The sequence below is a fragment of the Notamacropus eugenii genome, chromosome 2 (genome assembly GCF_028372415.1).
Source record: "Notamacropus eugenii isolate mMacEug1 chromosome 2, mMacEug1.pri_v2, whole genome shotgun sequence".
Lineage (NCBI taxonomy): Eukaryota > Metazoa > Chordata > Mammalia > Diprotodontia > Macropodidae > Notamacropus > Notamacropus eugenii.
Genome location: NC_092873.1, coordinates 315053084 through 315072446, shown reverse-complemented (window position 1 = coordinate 315072446; position 19363 = coordinate 315053084). Strand labels below are relative to the sequence as shown.

Genomic DNA, 19363 nt, shown 5'->3' with positions numbered 1-19363 from the left:
ACCAGAAAACTCAGGCGAGAATGAAATACTATACAACTGAGCTTATGATTCAGCTAAGATGGACATGCTGAAAATCTGATAATGATAAATGAAACCATAAATGAAAAATATCAATGTTCCATAATAAAGAGGCATTCAGAACATCCTTAGGAAGGAAATCAGAACTGAAGAAATGATTTGCTTCTCAAATACTCCAGGCAACAGAAATGTAGGAAGAGTGAACAAATGCATCAGTTAAGGACAGCAGGAGAGTGACTGAGAGATAAATAAGAGGCTTCTTTTTAATGTATACAAGGAGTGAAAGAAGAAGTTAGGTGGAGGTAATGGTAGGGAGGTGGGCCTGGCACACTGTGGATAGAACACTACTTCCTGCCTACAAGTGTTTCAGTGGGCTTTTGGTTTGTTTTGTTTTTTTTTTTAGAGGGTGAACTAAATTGCAAAATGGGTAAGGGAGGAGAATGGACTGGAGTGTGTGTTGTGCTCTGGTCATATTGGGAACCATCTATGAGGGGCCAGTCACCCGTGAGGGCTGAGAATTCAAATAAAGTAAGGACACAGGGTAGTAGCAATTGTGGGAATCAGGAAAGGCTTTATGGAGAAGGTAGTGGTTGTGGGCAGTTGCTAATTCTACGTGGCAGACGTGGGGAGGGAGTGCATCTCTAGTATGGTGAATGGCCCATGCAAAGGCATAGAGATGTGTGAGGAAAGGTCAGACTGGGTGGGAAAAGAGTGTGGGAAAAGGAATAATAAAGAATGCGAATAAAAAGGTAGGTCAGGGACAAATTGGAGCTTTAAAAGTTAAACAGAAGAGTTATACAGAGGAAATAAAAAGTTACTAAACATTACTAGAAGATGGACATGACTAGATGTGTTGTTAAAGATCACCTTGACAGTTGTGTGGAAAATAGTTTGGAGCTGAAAGAGACTTGAGACAATTTGGAACACTTTACAAATGTGTAGGCAAGAAGTGATGATTCCCGGAAATTGAAACTATAATACAGTTTACTTGTCACTAATATGTCATTCATTTGTGCATGTACGTTGGAATCCAAAGATTTTATCATTCATTCGTTTACTGGTTTTATTTTTTTCTGTTTTTTTCTTTTACTATTTTTTAAAATTTTTTACTGGTTTTTAAATTTTTTTTACTGGTTTGTTTTTTCTCTTTTAAACTTCTCAGTGTAACTATCTATTTCCTACATTACACTCTTTATGGTATATAGGTTATTGGGCATATTTGGGCAATTTCCTACTTTCCATTTCTTTTTATTTTGTAGGATTAAGGCCAATACATTTTTGTCAGTTCTTACTAGCTGCACTCCTTTGACTAGCCAGGAGGTTGCCATTTCTTTATTTGAAACCAAGTAAGAGAATCTTAATTTCATATAGAATCTTCTTAACCAGCTACTATTTTTGAAATCCACCTTTCCCTTTTGAATTCTCTTACTTTAATATGTAGATAGAGAATATGGGTAGAGATTTAAATGGACAAATAAAGTCTGTCTTTCAGTGTTTCTAAAATTTGTCATTTATTAGATTTTCCCAGATAGGTAGTTTCCTAAGTCTTTTCCTGTACCAATAAAAATCCAGTCATCTCTCCTAATGGTCTTTTAATTATTCACTATCCCCACAGAATGTTCTGAAGACAGCCTTGGATTTTCTCAAGTTAGAGAAGCTTGAATTCAGTGGAATTCGAGGGAATGCTTTGAGTCAACAGGTCCAGAACATGTATGAGGAATTCCAGAATGTGTACAAAGCCTTTTCAGAATGCTCCTATGACTGTCTGGACCTTACACACACAGTAAGTAGGGGGCTTCATAGTTTCATTTCCATTGTTTTGAATGGGCACATAACTAAGCTATCTGCTTGCAGCACTTAGTCCCATGGATTTTTGTCTTTCTGCTGTAAGCTGTTGCTTCCTCTCTCCACTTTATTAAGTTAGGAGAAGCAGATAAACCAAGAGTTTCACAGTGGCAGAAGGAAGAATGAATAAAAACCTAAAGAAAGTCCAGAATAGTATAAGCAAGTATAAAGGAAACTGAGCCCCAACTCTCAAACTAAAAAGAGAATTCGGAAGTCTCCCCAGAGATCATGAAATAACAGCAAGAAACTCTAGGCTGATTCAAAAAGGAAATAAAACTGTTAAAATAAGATATTAGAAATGAAATTAGGTCAGAAATCAGAGCTCTTGTTGTAGAATTGAAAAAAAATACAGAATATAGAACTTCAAAGATAAGATAGAATTCTCTCCAAAGAAGTAGAGGCTTTAAAGATTAAATGGCAGATTAATTATACAAAAATACAACTTTGAAAGATAATTTGGCAGAAGAGAAGGAAAAGGAGCAAATATTTTAAAGAAAAAATATTAATTCTATAAGATGACAAAGTAGCTGACCTTGAAGATAATGTGCAGCAATAACTTAGTCATTGGCATTTATATTGCACTTTGAAGTTGGCAAAGCATTTTACAAATATTATTTCATTTCATACTCCCGTTAACCCTGGGAGGGAGACTCTATTATTATCCTTATTTTACAGATCATGAAATAAACAAATAATAAAGATAATTAGTTTCCTAAAAGAACCTGACAAGTTTAAAAAGGAAAGTAACCCTATAAACTGTACTGCAGGAATAGTAAAAGAATTCTTCCCACGATTTTTTAATAAAGGCATTAAAATACTGATTATGGTCATAGATCACTGCCAGAATCAGGGGAGCCTGAACCCCCTTTTCAGTTTCCTTTTGTGTGTTGTTTCCCCCATTAGAATATAAGCTCTTTGAGGACAGGAACTGTCTTTCTCTTTACTTCTATTTGCATCCCTAGTGCTTAGCACAGTACCTGGCACATAGGAAGCATTTAATAAAATTAATTGTCTTTTGTTTAGTATTTAAACACAATAAAAATATTAATTAATACAAACACAAGCAAAAGATCCAAAACCAAATGGAGATTATGATAATGTATAATGGTAGGTCAAAGCACCATTCATAGAAACAATAATTTTATGAAAGAGAATGATATGGTTGAGACAGTATACCAATATTTCTAGGATACAGTTAAAGTATATTCATGGAAAAATTAGAAAAAAAGAGTTTCAATGAAGTGGTGAAATAAAGAACCAGATAATGACATTTTTTTAAAAAAATAGGCACAAAGGAATCATTTCTTTATACTTTTATGCTTAAAATACTAAAACTTAAATACAAAAGAAAAAACATTATAAACTTAAAATATTGACATCTAAGTACAAAATAAGAAAAGAAAAAGGTATGTCATGTGCACAGCAGAACATAAGAGAGGATTCAAAATATATAGCAATAAATTTCCATTTCAAGAAAACCTATGTAATGAATACTTCACATTGTGTTGAGAACTATCCATCTTTGCTTTCTTGTATGTTTCTTTCTGTTCTCTGCTGTGCACTTTTTACTTTTCTTTTTCTCCCCTTCCCCTCCAAAGGCTTCAGTTCATAGATATAGATATTTATATACATATACACATATAAATACATATATACATACATACGTATATAGACATATACTTTTCCTAGCAAATTCTACTCCTGATCTTTGTTTTTATGTTTGTACATATCTCTTATTTGCTATCCCTCCTGACTCTTTTACTTTACTTCTACCCTCTACCTTGCCCTCCTATTACTTAATCTATACCCTTGCCCCCCTGCCCTCTCCAAGGATCCCTCCCCTGTCCTCCCATTCCCATAAATCTAAACACCCTTTTATACTCCCCTTTGATCTATTCCCTCACCTTCCTCTCTAGAGATCCCTTACTTAATCTCTCCCCACTCCCTATTCAATTAGTATTTTATTTCTTTCTGATTTTAGAAGACTTTTATACTCTTCTAGATATATATGGATGCCCTCTTGAACCCATTCCTGATGAAAGTAGGTTTCCAGAACTATCAGCCCTCCTCCCCTATCTAATTCCTTTGTGTCAGTTCTTTCTATTGCACTTCCTTTGTATACAGGGATAATTACTATTTTTAGCTGTTCCTGAACAGTTTTACATTTTAAAATTTTCTTATCATACTCAGGTCTACCACAATCTTTCTTACAAACTGCTCAATTACTAATAACAGTCTTAAACATACATTTTACAAAAGCATAAGAAAAGTAAACAGTCTGTCTTTATTGAGTCCCTTGTATTTGTCTTTGGTCTTTGATATGTACTTTATATTTCTCTTAAATCTGGTATGTCAAATCTTCTATTAAGTTCAGTTGTTTTTTTTAACAAAGCCCTAAGAGTCTGACAATTCATTAAATTTCCATTTTTTTTTCATTCAGGATTATACTTAGCTTTGCTGAGTATGATATTTTTGTCTAGAACCCCAGTTCTTTTGCTCTTCAAGATAACTGTGCTCCAAGACCTGTAGTCTTTAGTGTCACTGTCTTGTGTGATCTTAATTCTGGACCACCACATCTGAATTGTTTTTCTCTTGTTGCTTGTCATATGTTATCCTTGAGCTGGGGGTTTCAGAATTTAACTATGGTATTCCTGCGAGTTTTCTTCATAAGATCTCTTTCAGGTGGTGAGCAGTGGATTTTTTTTGATTTCTACTTTCCCCTCTTGTGTTAATGCTTCATGACAATTTTCTTTAATTATGTCTTGAATTATTATGTCAAGATTCTTGTTTTGTTCGTAGCTTTCATGTAGTCTAACTATTCTTATGTTTTCTTTTCTTGATCTGTTCTCCAGATCAGTTATTTTTCTCTTGAAATGTTTCACATCCTCTTTTATTTTTTTCATTCTTAATATTTTGTTTTATTATTTCTTGATCTCTTATAACTTTGCTGGCTTCCTCTTACCCAAGCCTGATTTTCAAGGAGTCATTTTCTTCCTTAAGATTCTGGATCTCTTTTTCTAATTTGTAGACTTTGTTTATATAATCTTATTGTTTTTCTTAGAATTTTAAAATTTTTTTACTCAATCTCTCTCGATTTTTAAAGTCTTTTTAAAAATTCTTGTTTCTGGGCAGGTGACCATTTGCTGTTATTTTTTGGCACAGAAGAGGGTTTCTTTACTTCAGTCTCCTCCTCTGAAGATGAACTCCAGTTTTTTCTATTCCCACAGTAACTCTCTATGGTTGGATTCTTTCTCCTTTGCCTGTGATCTTTTAAAAAAATTTATCGTAGTTTAGTTTTTTTAATCACCTCTAACCCTGAGGATGAGGGATGATAACTCTGGCCTCAGATCCTTCTTCAGTTCTCCCTTCTGGCCTGGAACTGAAATCAAGACCTCCAGCCTCCTGTAAGTGCTCACAGCCAGCAGCAAACGACCCATTACTTCTGTACACACTGGCTTGTGCTGGTTTCTTCTCGTCCAGGGCTGCCTCTCTGCAACACAGCTGGATCTGATATTCCTTCTCAAAAGTTCTCTCAGTCTTCTCTAGCTCACACTCCCAATTCCCTTCACTGTCCTGGGGGTAAAAGTTCATGTGAGTGGGGCCAAGGTGGCCCCCAACCCAGTTAACCCCAGGGCTTGCAGGTTGTTTAAGTGGTCCTAGCCAGGAGGTGTTTAATCTGCACAGGAACTACACCTAGTCCTGGGATTTTTCTTCAAATCTTCTCTCATTGTTCCAGGAGGACTCCTGTTCTGGCCCTACTCTTACTTGTTTTTACCCCTCTATGTTATCTTATCTCATTTGTGGGGGAAAATCTTGAGAGCTTGGAATTATCTACCCTACTCCATCATCTTCCCAGACTCCTTTCAGCACAAAGAAATCTGTAAAATTTGAGAAGAGATAAAATACAAATGAAAGAATTATAGAAATAACAAGTTAAATTACTAAAAGAAAAGCCAATTCTTTGGAAAGACTAAGAAAATTGATGAGTCTTTGAAAAACCTTATTTTTTTAAAAAAGGAAAGGAAAATCACATTACCAATTTTTTTAAATGAAATAACAAAGAAGAAGCAAAAAGAATAATGAAAACCTCCTCTACAGAACTATATACTAGCAAAATTAATCATTTAAAAGAAGTGGAGATTATCTACAAAAACATAAAATATTCATAACAGAACAAGATACAGAAATCTTAAAGAATTCAGTTACAGAAAATGAAATTGAATAAGGCATAGAGGAACTATTTTTGAAAAAAATCTTTGGTTTAGATGAATTTACACATGAATTCTAACAAGCATTATAAAAGTAATTAATACCTATGTGACATAAATTATCCTCAAAATTAGAGAGAAGAATCATTCTACCAAATGCATTTTATGAGGCAAATATAGTCTTAATATCTTGGCCAAGGAAGCATAAAGCAAAGAAAGAGAACTATAGACCAATATCCCTAATGAATACATATCCAAAAAAATTAAATAAAATGTGGCACATTTTCAAGCTATACATTAACATATTTTTAAAATTCCTCATTATTGCCAAGTTGGATTTACACCAAAGATGCAAGAATAAACCAACAGTAGGAGGAAAACAACTAACATAATCATATTCTCACCTACCCCCAAATTATATCATTTGATATAGGAAAAATGACTTTGACAAAGTACAACATTCATTTAAAATTAAAACTTTAAAACTGCAGTCTTAGAAATATCATTTTAATATAATTAATATATATCTAAAACAAAAAGTTATTTTTATTTGTAACAGGAAAGTATGGGGATCTTTCCTAATTAACACAAAAGTAAAGCAAGGATGTCCCTTTCCCCAGTATTTTTACTGTCCTTCTAGCAATATTCACTATTGCAATAAGGGAAAGAAAGGCTAAACAATGGCCGAAAGGAAATAAAATTATCCCTTTTTGAAAGTGACATAGTTATTTGCTTAAAAATTCTCAAAGAAATAGCAAAGAAAATAATTGACACAATAATTTGCTTTAGTAAAGTAGTACAATATGGCATAAATCCACAAAACAATATGCATTTAATATAGTAATAACAAAATCCAATAATCAAATCAACAATATTTTTTAAGCACCTACTATGTGCCAGGCAGAGTACTATTGGGCTATTCCCTCAAATTCTTGGGGGAAATGTCCTGTCAGCAAAAGTCCAGGGACTGTGGGTCACAAATAGGAGGCCAGATTGAAAGTAAAGAGCTTTATTAGCATGCTACTGAATCTGCTCTCACTAATAGGAAATCTGGTTCCCTAGGGTACAGATTTGGTTTTTGTTACCTTCCATGCTTATCAACTTACAGTACATTTTACATTGTACTTATAGTACAGTACATTGTACTTACAGCACAATCAGCAGTATTTTGAAGAATCTTAGGATAGACAAATAACAGGAGAGGAAGGGGTAAAGAAGGAGGGGATGAGTCAAAGGAGAATTATTGGAAATGCAAGTGGTAGGATTTATTGAGAAGAAGAAAACATCCCCTGTTTAAGTTAAAAAGAGGAGAGGAAGAGATCAAAGACTTTCACAATTGTGAGAGTGGTCTTTTTAGGCACCACTGCTGTATCTCTTATCCAAGAGCATTAAGTAGTTGTTACAACAGTGTTTGAGACCATCTAATTTACTGTGGCTTTGCAGAATGGTTGAAGACTTTCTAACGTTAGGTCACTTGGTAGTTGGGGAATTGTTAGTCTATCAAGATGTCATGTGCTAAGCACTGGGGATACTAAAAAGACAAAAATTACTCCTTTCAGTAAGCTCACAGAGCGATGGGGAGACAATATACAAACAAGTATATACAGGCATAATGTATGCAGGATAAATTGAAGAAAATCTCAGAAGGATTTGATTGATTAAAAACCGGGATAGAGAAGGAAAAGAGTAAAAGCAAAATCCCATTCAAACAGCTACAAAATGAAAAAAAAAATCTGAGACTTGGTCTAACAAGGTAACACATTGACTACAATTATAAAACACTCTTTAAAGAAATAAAGAATGCCTTAACAAATGAGCATTTGCTGCTCATGTGTGCTGTAGCAATAGCGTAAAGGTGATGATAATACATAAAGTAATTTACAGATATAGTGCTGTGTCAAACTACCAAGAGGTTTCTTTATAGAGCTAGACAAAATAATTACAAAATTCATTTAAAGGAACATAAGGTCTGAAATCTCAAGGAAAATAATGAAAATAAATAAGAATGAAAAAAAGAGTATAATATTTCCAGAATTCAAATTATATGATAAAGCATTAATCATCAGAAGTATTTCATGTTGGTTTAAAAAATAGAAAAGTTGATCAGTGGAATAGAACAGAAAAGTAAGAATAAAAACTGATTGAATTGAATTATCTAGTGTTCAGTAAACTCAAAAATATTAACTACATGCAGAAGAACTTTCTGTTAGACAAAACTTCTCGGAAAACTGGAAAGTCATTTGGCAGGAATGAAAAATGCCACATAGTAAAATAAGCTTAAAAAGAATTGACAAACTTACATTTACAAATTTTATAAATTTACAAATTTATAAAGGATCACACCATTTAAAAAGTAGAAGAGAACATAATCAAGGGCTTTTCTCATCTGTGGTGAGCAGAAGAAATTTTAGCCAACAAAATACAAGAGATCACAAAAGCTAAAAGAGATAATTTTGATAGCACAAAATTGAAAAGTTTTTGCAAAAAATAAATCAAGTGTATCTATGATAAGACTTTGTATCAGTTATCTAAGTCATGCAGAGGTTCCCAAACTTATTTGGCTTACCACCTCCTTTCCAAGGAAAAAAAATTACTCAGTGCCCCCCTGGAAATCTGCTTTCTTTAATCCTTTAACTTTTTAAAAAAAATTTCTGTCACTTAAACTACTACTGCCCACCCACCCTAGTCATTTCAGTGCCCCCTAGGGGCAGTATCACCCACTTTGGGAACCTATATGAGGGAATTAACAAAAATATATAAGACAAAGAAGCCATCCCAGAATGTCAAGTGATAACAGAATATGAACAAATAGTTCCCAAGAAAAGAACTGTGAGTTCATAAATCATAAATATAGAACTGGAAGGTACCTCAGAGATCATCTAGTCCAATGATGTCAAATTCAAATAGAAATAGATCTCTGTGGCATATTGACTTAGAACAGTGCTAATTAGCATTATCTGTGCTGAATGGTATTTTTATCTATTTTGTTAAACATTCCCCAATTACATTTTAATATGGTTCAGCCTTGTGCAGAGGCTACAAGTTTGACACCTCTGATCTAGTCTAAGCCTTCCATTTTAAAGATAACTGCTAAGGCCCTGAGTGATTAAGTGATTTGCCCAAGATTTCAACCCAGACTCCAAAATGACTTCAAATGCAGCACTTTCTACTCTACCTTATATCCAAAGAAGATCAAAGTAGGTCCATATATGCCATGATATTCACAGTCACTCTCTTGGAAGTGCCAATGTACTGGAAATTTGGGAATGGTTAAATATATCCTGAGAAAGGAAATAATGGAATATTATTGTGCCTTAAGAAATGATAAGTATAAAAATTCAGAGAAACATGAAAAAATTTACATAAACTAACATAGTATGAAGAAGCATTAGAAATTAATATATACTATGATTTCAACAACCACCATGCATAAGTAGTTGCAACATCTTATTAACCCTGCCTCAGTAATATTGCTTTCATCTGTCCCCTTATGTCCACTTACAGTGCTGCCACCCTAGGACAGGACCTCATCACCTCAGACTATTAAAGTAGCCTCCTAATTGGTCACCATGCCTTCTGTCTCTTTATTCTATAATCCATCCTCCACACACCTACCAAATTGATCATCTTAAAAGCACACATCTGACCATGTAACTCCCTGATCAATAAACAAAAGTTGTTCCCTTTTATCTTTAAAATCAAATACAGATTCCTTTGTTTGGCATTTTAAAACCCTTTGCAACCTGTCTCCAACCTTGTCTTTCTGGGCTGATTTCATTTTTCTCCTTCTCGTGCTTTCTATGTACCATTAAAATTGGCCCACTTGCTCTTCCTCCATTTGGTTCTAAAACTGTGGTGTGGGGAGCCTTGTGGGTTCTGTTAGGTGGGGTCTGCAAGGTCAAAACAATTTTCATAATAATGCAAAGACAGTAAATAATAACACAGTAAATATCAGTAGATATTATCCATATAAACAAAAACTCTTTGGGAGATCGATAATTGTTTAAAATGTAAAGGTGTCCTGAGACCAAAAAGTTTGAGAATTATTGCCCTATTTACATATCCCATTTCTGTTCCTTTACATAAACCTTTCTGTATGCCTGAAATGTTGTTCTGCATCTTCACTTCTGAGAATCCCTAGATCCCTTTAAGATTCAACTTAAATGCTTTTTCTTAATTTTCCCCAACTGTCAGTGTTTTTCTCTCTTCATTATTCCCCTCCCATCCAATGAAATATTTTGTATTTACTTATCTTTGGACATTTTTTTCTCTCAATAGAGTGTAAGCTCCTTGATAGTAGGGAATTCTTTATTTTGGTCTTCGTAATCCTAGCACCTGAGACCGAAGAAGACTATGTCATCAGAGAAATAATGACATGACTTGCACTTGACTTTGTTTTTTTGAGTGAGGGAGGGTTGTGCAAGTCACCAGCCTCACTTCTCCTCCAGAGCCATCTGAATCCAGTGACCACATATTCATCAGGATGACTGGAGATGACCCAGGATGAGGCAATTGGGGTTCAGTGACTTGCCCAAGGTCACATAGATAGTGAATGTCAAGTGTCTGAGGTGAGATTTGAACTCAGGTCCTCCTGACTCCTGAACTAGTGCTCTATCCCCTGTACCACCTAGCTGCCCCACTTGAGCACAGTACCTAAGACATGAAAGGAACTTCATAAATTTTTATTAAATTAAGTTGTTAAATTGAATCCAGCAGCAATGGGAAAGGTAGATGGATGGTAACAATTGGAATAGAGAAAATGGTGGGGAGTTAAAAGAAAGAGACAGAGATCAGTAATTTGGAGTTAACAGTTATCCTTTCTAATATGGATTTATTCCAGATGCATTTAATGAAGCTTATTGGTTATTTACATCTTAATGTGAATTAATTTAATCACCTTGATTTTCTCTTGAGACCTAGCTTAAGTAGTTTATGGTGAAAGAATGCAGTTTCAATTGATTGGGAAGAACGAAAAATTAATTTTGGAAAATGAAGAACTGATATACAGAGTAGGCCTTGGATACCATAGGGGTGGGATGTGGGAGTGGGGATGAAGGGATAAGATGTTCATAATAATGCTGGTCTGTGTGATAGAAGTGTTAGAAGGGGCACAGAAGTGGAGGTGGAAGGGTACCAAAGATAAATTTCACCTACTTTCAAGTTCTGTCCAATATTACGAGAATGATTTGACCATATATGTAAAGAAAATCATGCCATAGTACAGTTGTTTGGGGGAAATTAAGAAATCCTTAAGCATAAGAGTACTCCAAATATAAAGCCAAAGAAGGTAGTTAGGGAGACCTTAGTTCAAAATTTACTTCAGATACTACTCATTAGGTCTTTGTCCCTAAGCAAGTCCCATAACATTTCTCAGCTTCAGTTTCCCCATCTATAATATGGGAACTTATTAGGACCTACTTCACAATGTTGTTGTGAGGATCAAATGAGGTTATGTAAACCTTATCCAACTCTAAAGTGCTGTATAAATGTTACCTGTCATTGTCTTCATTATTGTTTTGTGCATACTTTTTTGTCTCTTCAGGAATTTGAAAATTCTGTCTCTGAATTTAACCAGAAAGTCGAAGATTTGGACCGAAGATTAGGAATGGTCTTTATCCAAGCTTTTGATGATATAGCTGGCTTAGAGCATGCTTTTAAGGTATGTATCTGTTGCTAAGGAACCATTCCCATTGTGTATGGTCAGTGCACTATGGCAGTGCTATCCTGAATGACCCTGTTAGTGAGAATCTATGTAATTATTGTGTTCCTGCAGTGTTAAGATTTATTGACCCACTGAGACTCCTGGAGAAGAACAGAATTGGGGCTCCTCTGGACTGGAAATATAGTTTATTTCAGCCTATTTTGGATGTATGAAAATATTCTTAAAATTCTGAGGGTGACTAAAAAAGTTTTCTTTGAAACTCTTTTAAGTTGGTTCAATGGGTAGTATGGCCCATCAAATTAAAAATAATGAGACTGTGGTCACCATCCAGACACAGTGACTCTTAATATGATGATGAAAGGCAGTGTGGCAATGGAAAGAGTGCTGAATTTAGTCCACTTATGACTTTTCTTAACTTGGCCAAGTCACTTAATGACTCATCCTTAGTTTCCTCATTTATAAAATACGGAACTTGGCATACTTGAGTAATAAAATTGTTCTAAATCTGTGATATTGATTTATATTATAGGACAGCAGATGGACATGAATGGTTCTGGTGTGCCATGCTCAAAGCTACAAGGAATGTCCCAATCCATATTTCTGTACTCGGAGAAGACTTTGGGGATCTTTTACGACCACCCCAACCTGTGGGTTTCAATGAGAACAGCCTCAGGAGAATGACTTTAGTTAGCAGCTATTTGTCACAGTTCTATTCCAGTTGAGGTCAGGAAATGGTGATTTCTAAGTACCTCATGGATTTTTAGCCACTTCAGGAAAGATTAGAATGCCTCAGAACTCTTCCTGAGTCTTAGAGCTATGCCACACTTTGGCAGAGTTCTTGATTCAGGGCTAGTCTCTATATCTTCTTTCTCCAAGTCCTCATCTGCAGTCTTAGAATTCCTGGAACTGATTTTTTAAACAAATTCTTTGGATTTCCTTCTCTTATTTTACCTTTTTTTTTTTTTTTTTTGCAGCTTCTTGAGATATTTGGGAGTCTGCTTGAAAGACCAGTAGTAGCAATGGATGCATTTGATAAATATCCTGTCCTGATCGGCATGTTCAGCAGTGAGCTGGATGCCATTAAAACAATCTATTGTCAGCGTGTCCAAGAGGAGTCAGAATTTGGTATGATCTTAGTTTTCAAGAAATTCTGAGAAATGTTCTATTATCTCTTTTAGACCTTTGAAATGTTATGATCACTATAACTTGTCTCAGGAGAAAGCAAGAACATTTCCCATTTGTTTGAATTCCTGAGCACCTTGAACTGCTCATATCTATGTCTGAGAGAAACACATTGAGCAATGAACAGTAGAATACCCATTGCTACTGGTCAAGAAAAGCCTTGCTAATATATTGAGATAGCAAAAATTGTGAGAAAAGTAGGAGAGGGTAGTCACAAGTCCTGAATGATTATGGTCTTCAAGATGGAATTTTACCTACTCCTCAATTGCTCAAAGTTTTTCTGACTCAGTAGCTAGAACTCCAATGATGTTGGGGCTGGCAGTGAGACTATCTATCTCACTGTCAAGGAGAAATTGCAGCTCCGACCACTTTTCCTCATCTTCTTCCTCTGCCCCCAAGTTCATTGTACTTAAATAAATATAGAAGTAATTAATGAAGAAATTAACAGGTTACAGTTAGCAACTTTGAATATATAGCATTATCAGAGAAATATTGCAAAGTATTTATCTCCATTCTGATGCAAGCTCCTGATGTACCTTGCAAACACTTCAGATCTTCTTAAAATATCAGGTTTTGAAGTAGAATTGTGGCATTATTATCACTTATTGCTTATTCAAATATCGATGTATTATTTATTTTTCCAGTTGAGTTGTAATTTGGGTGACTACGGTTGACCATCATGAAAAAAGCTAGAATACCATGGAATTAAATTATACAGGAGTAGGTAGCCTAGGAGGAATGTCCGATATTCAAGAATAAAATTCTGACTGCACAAAGAAGAACCAATTCAAGTTAGAAAGGAAAATGCGATTTGTCTGATGAGACAGAGATAGATGCCCAGGAGATTCCTCCACCAACCTGAATTTTAAAAAGAAATGTAGGGGAAGAGAATAGAGTCTAAAAATTCTATTCTAGAATTCTAAAGTCTAAAATCTCTATTTCTATTCTAAAAATCTTGATTTCAATTCTTGGAAAAAATTCTAAAATGGATAATAAAAGTTGGCAAACATTTAGATAAATGGTGATTACAAAGATTACATGACTTCATCATGAACAGCTAGAGTACTCTCATTTCCTTTTTCGACAGGATTACTAAAACTAATAGAATACAAGACTTCTATCATTATTTTATCCATTTCCAGTGCTCAAAGGTATTTAAATTTCTATCTGCCTCTTAATTCCTCTGTTTGCATTTCAGAGTTTCTGCTTAGCTCTGATCTTTCAATGAGGAAGACTTCAAAAACGCCTATAAATGCCATTTTTCCTTCTGTAGAATTATAATCAGTCTTCTAGCATGGTATAACTTATTTATGCTTGTAAGCCTTTATTATTTGCTTTTGGAATGTTTTGTTCTATGATTTTCTGTCCTTTATTATAGCTTCTGACAACTCTTATGTGATTTTGGCTGAAGTTCTTTGGTACTTGAATTCTTCCCTTCTGGCTGCTTGCAGCATTGTTTCTTTGATCTGGAGAAGCTTTGGATATTGACTCTAATATTACTGGGAATTTTCATTTTGGGCATTCTTTCAGGAGATGATAAATGGACCGTCTTCTTTTTATATCCCTTCTCATGCAATCAGTTATCATTTTTAGGCAGATGACTCCCAGATCTCTATATCCAGTCCTAACCTCTCTCACATCATCACCCTGCTCTTAGACATCTCAAACTGGATTTCCCTTAGACAAAATTAACATGCCCAAGACTGAATTAATTTTCTTTGCCACAAAGCATTCCCATTCTGAATTTCCCTAATACAGTTGGGAGTATCACAGTTCTCTCAGTCGCCTCATAACCTCAATGTCTTCCTCAACTCATTCCTCACACTCAACATTTACACCATCTCTTATATATGTTCCCTTCTTCCTACTCATATAACTGCCACGTTGGTGGTAGTCCCCATCACTTCACATCTGAATTATTCAGTTGCCTTTTGGTTAGTCTCCCTCTCTTCTTCAAGCCTCCCTCCACTCAAATGCATTTTCCTCTTAGTCGCCCAAGTGACTTTCCTAAATTGCAGATCTGACCATGTCACTCCCATCTCCTCCTACTCAGTAAACTCCAGTCATCCCCTGTTACCTTTTAGGATCCTCGGTTTGACTGTTAAAGTCATTCATACCCTGATCCCTTCCACCTTTCCATTCTTCTTATACTTTACTACCCTCCCTGCATTCCAGGATCCCAGAATGCTAGCCTTCTTATTGTTTCTCACACATTACACACTGTCCTCTGACTCTACACCTTTTCATCAGCTATCCCCCATGGCTTGAAGGTTCTCTCTGCTCACCTCCACCTGCTGGTTTCCCTGGCTTCTTTCAAGACTAAGATTAAATTCTGCCTTCTGCTGGAGGATTTTCTAGTCCAACTCATCTGAGTCTTCCCACTGTTAATGCTTTTCCTTTGAGTTTAACTTCCATTAACTTTTCATATAGTTTTGAAATACAGTTTTTTACATTTGTTCCACCATATGAATGAATTCCATTAGGCTGAGACCATGCTTTTATCTTTAAATCCCTGAAGTATTTATGTAGCACCTACTGTATACCAGGCACTGTGCTAGGGGGCTTTTTACAAATATTATTTCATTTGATTTCCACATTACATTAATTAAGACTTCTCATCTTAAGCAGGAGACTCTCATTCCTAGGCACTAAGCCCTTTAGAAGGGCAGAGTAACATATTCTCAGGTTTGTTAATTAAATTTCTTGGGCCAGGTGCTTGTATCTTTCTCTCAGAGATCTCACTCTAGTTTATAATGAGCATTTTTTATGCCTCCTGCTTTGGATTTCTGAAAAGTAGACATCCTATCCTACCCTCCTCCTTGTTATTTAAAGTTAAGTCTTAGGGTCAAAGTCATTTTCTTCTCTACCTTTCTAGCTGTTCCGATGGAGATGAAGTTAACTAAACCCAAAGAAGCTTTGAGCTCACACTTATGTAGTAGAGTGCTGGTCTGTCAGATCAATAATAATAATAATGGCATTTATGCAGCACTTACTATGTGCCAGGCACTATGCTAAGCATTTTACAAATATTTCATGTGATCCATAACAATGCTAGGAAGTGGATGTATTATTATCCCCATTTACAAATGAGGAAACTGAGGCAAGCAGAGATTACATGACTTTCCCAACATCATACAGCTAATAAGTGTCTGAGGTCAGGATTGAACTCAGGTTTTCCTGACTGCAGACCCAGTGCTCTATCCATTGTACCATCTAGCTGCCCTCAGGGGTAATCTAGGCCTAAGATTTGACTCTAATGCTTGTGTTGACCTTTGGCAAATCACTTGTTCGAGTCTCAATTTTCTCCTCTGCATAATTAGCATAGTAATATTCATCCTAGCTGGTAGGATAGTGTAATGCCAATGAGATACCCACAGCAGCCACTATGGATATGCATGTGTATTTCCAGGGTAAATTTGTAAAACATAAACTCTCTTCCTTAAAGATGAAACCAAGACATTTATTAAAACACCAGAAATCCAAATCTATCAAAGTAACAAAGAAATCTATACACATTATCAATGCAGGGAGCATGGGCATCCTCAAGCCTTCCCTCTGGCAGGCCTCTCCATAAACAAGCTCCCTTAGGCAAAATCACTCCCTCTCTCCCTCACACTAGCTGCTCTGCTCTGCCTGCTTTCTCCCAGTTCTGTTTCACACCCTCTCAGCTGCACCCCTCCTGCTCCACCCAGTCAGCAAGCTCCTCCCACCATCCCCTCCACGTGACTCAGGCTATGGGCTGGACCAAACCCCAAAGCAGGTCACATGGGCCTATTAAGGAACAGGGAAGATCTTCAAATTCCCTTATCATTACAGATAGTTATTTGAAAAGTACTCTAGGAAGTATAAAACAATGTGTGAAAAATAAGTAAATAAATGAAAAAACACTAAGCACTTACTATGTGCCAAACACTGCAAATACAAAAAGAAAAGTGAGTCAGGCCCTTTATTAAGGAGCACTTTATATATGGGAGACAAACACATCTCTGTTTTGATGCTTTAGCTAAAGAGTAGATAGAAAAGACCTGAAAGTCAAGTCCTAAGACCAGGGTGGGAAACCTATAGGCCTTGAGGTCACATGTGGCCTTCTAGGCCCTTGGGTGCACCCTTTTAACTGAGTCCAAGTTTTATGGAATAAATCCTTTTATTCAAGGGATTTGTTCTGTGAAGTTTGGATTCAGTCAAAGGGCTACACTTGCGGACCTAGAGGGCCACATGTAGAGGATAGTGGAGGATATTCATTATAGCCAATAGAGGTCTCAGACCAGATGAAGATGATATGTTACTGAAATTTCTGTCTTGAGCTAAGTCTTTGTATCATGAGGATTATGAGCCTTACCTTGATCATAAGAGTGAGGAGCTTTCTTCCCCTGAGGCATAGATATTAGATCTAAGAGTCCTATTCCTCTCCCTGGTAGTAATGCTTATATCTTATATGCTTGTGTTACTGGATTGAAGGGCACCTGTCAGGGAGCAAGGTATGAAAGTAGGAGGAAGCTAAGTTATAAAGCCTCTGAACACCAAGCAGAGGATTTTGGATTGATCCTAGAGACAACAGGTAGCTACTACAGTTTATTGAGAAGAAGGGTATCATGATTGGACCTGTTCTTTAGGGAAATCACTTAGTGGCTAAATGTAGAATGGATTAAATCAGAGAGAGACTTGAGGCATGTAGATCCACTAGAAGTATCAGTATCAGAGAGGGGAGGTATATTTGAGAGATGTTATAAAGGTGAAATCAGTAGGCCTTAGCCAATAGACTGGATATAGGGGATGAGAGATAGTAAGGAGTCAAGGCTGACATGGTTTTAAGTCTGAGGGACTGGGAGGATGGTGTTACCCTTCACAGTAATAAGGAAGATAGGAGTGGGGAAGGATTTACAGGGAAATATGATTTCCATTTTGGACATATTGAGTTTAAGGTATCTACTGGATATCCAGTTTGAAACCTCTGAAAGGCAGTTGGAGATTCAAGATTGGAAATCAGCAGAGAGGTTAGGACAAAATAGTTAGATTTGAGAATCATTTGCATAGGGTGGTAATTAAATCTTTAGGAGCTGATGAGATTATTAAGAGCAGCAGTAAAGAGTGAGAAGGAAAAAGGGCCTAGGACAGAACCCTGAAGGACACCTGTGGTTACAGGGCATTAGAGGATCCAGCAAAGGAGCCTGAGAAAGAACAGTCTAATAGACTGGAAAAGAACCAGGAGAGAGTAGTGTCCTGAAAATGTGGAGAGAGGAGAGTACCAGGGAGAAAAAAGGGATCAATAATGTCAGAGAAGTCAAGGAGAATGAGGATTGGAAAAGTCTAGTAGGGGCCACAAACTGAGTAAAAACAAGATATATAGTGGATAAATCAGAAATAATCAAATCAGAAGAGGAAAAGCATTAGAATTAGGGAACTCAGAAAAGGTTTCCTATAGAGGGAGAGATTTTAGCTAGTACTTGAGCCCAAGAAAGTCAGGAGGTAGAGCTGAGGAAGGAGAGCATTCCAAACATTGGGTAAACCAGTGTCAAGAGTCAAAGTGGGGAGATGGATTATAATATCTGAGAAACAGCAAGGCCAGTGTGAGCTAAGCTAAACATTATATCACAGCTTTGAAGACACAGACATCTCAACAGTTTAGAGACATAAGGCAAAAGAATGAAAATGCAGAGGAAATTGAAAAGCAAAGAATCCTAAATTGTTTTTGCTTTTAACTTTAACCAATGCCAAGGGAAAGATCTGGAAACTCACTTCCTAAGGGAGAACACTAAGATGTGAGTTACTCATATGATTATTATCATCCTAATAACTATTATTTGAAAAAATCAAATGAGATGATATATAACCTCAAGCCTTAAAATTATTTATAAATGTTACTTATTACTATTACTAACTTTATTTTGGCTTTTTCAAAACTTTATTCCCTCTCCTCTAGTATGCTTCACTGCTGTATTGTTCCTTTCTTCTATTATTTAGAAGTCATAGGCAGTATCTTATAATACTTTAAGATTTACAAAGTTTTTTTTACATATAACATCTCATTTGATCCTCACAATAACTCTGTGAAGTAGGTTATCTATCCCCATTTTACAGATGAAGAAATAGACGAAGGTTAAATGACTTTTCCAGGATCACACAGCTAGTAAGTACCTGAAGCCAGATTTGATTTCAAGTCTTCCTGATTCCAAGTCCAACATTCTATCCTTTCATATACCTAGCTGACCAAATACATATTTGTGTGTATATCTGCTTAGTTCCCCTTCATAAAGCCTTTTGACATTTTCTTAGACGTACCTGACCTTTCATCTCATTTCTTTCATTATGCTTTATTTCTCTCATTTCAAAGTGTATTGATGTAACAATATACGTATCCATATTATAATTATAAAATAACAATAAAAACAGCAACTTAGACATATACTTATCGTTATTTTTCTATAACTTTAGCATAGTATTGAAATAT

The 19363-nt window shown here is 35.8% G+C and overlaps 1 protein-coding gene across 1 annotated transcript in view; it reads left to right on the top strand.

The window, feature by feature from the left end:
• DNAH9 (dynein axonemal heavy chain 9) overlaps window positions 1-19363 on the top strand; it is a 459447-nt gene that overhangs the window by 40493 nt on the left and 399591 nt on the right. The window contains exons 7-9 of the mRNA XM_072645065.1: window positions 1634-1801; window positions 11614-11730; window positions 12708-12858. Coding sequence (XP_072501166.1) covers window positions 1634-1801; window positions 11614-11730; window positions 12708-12858 — 436 coding nt within the window. The remainder of the gene's footprint in view (window positions 1-1633; window positions 1802-11613; window positions 11731-12707; window positions 12859-19363) is intronic.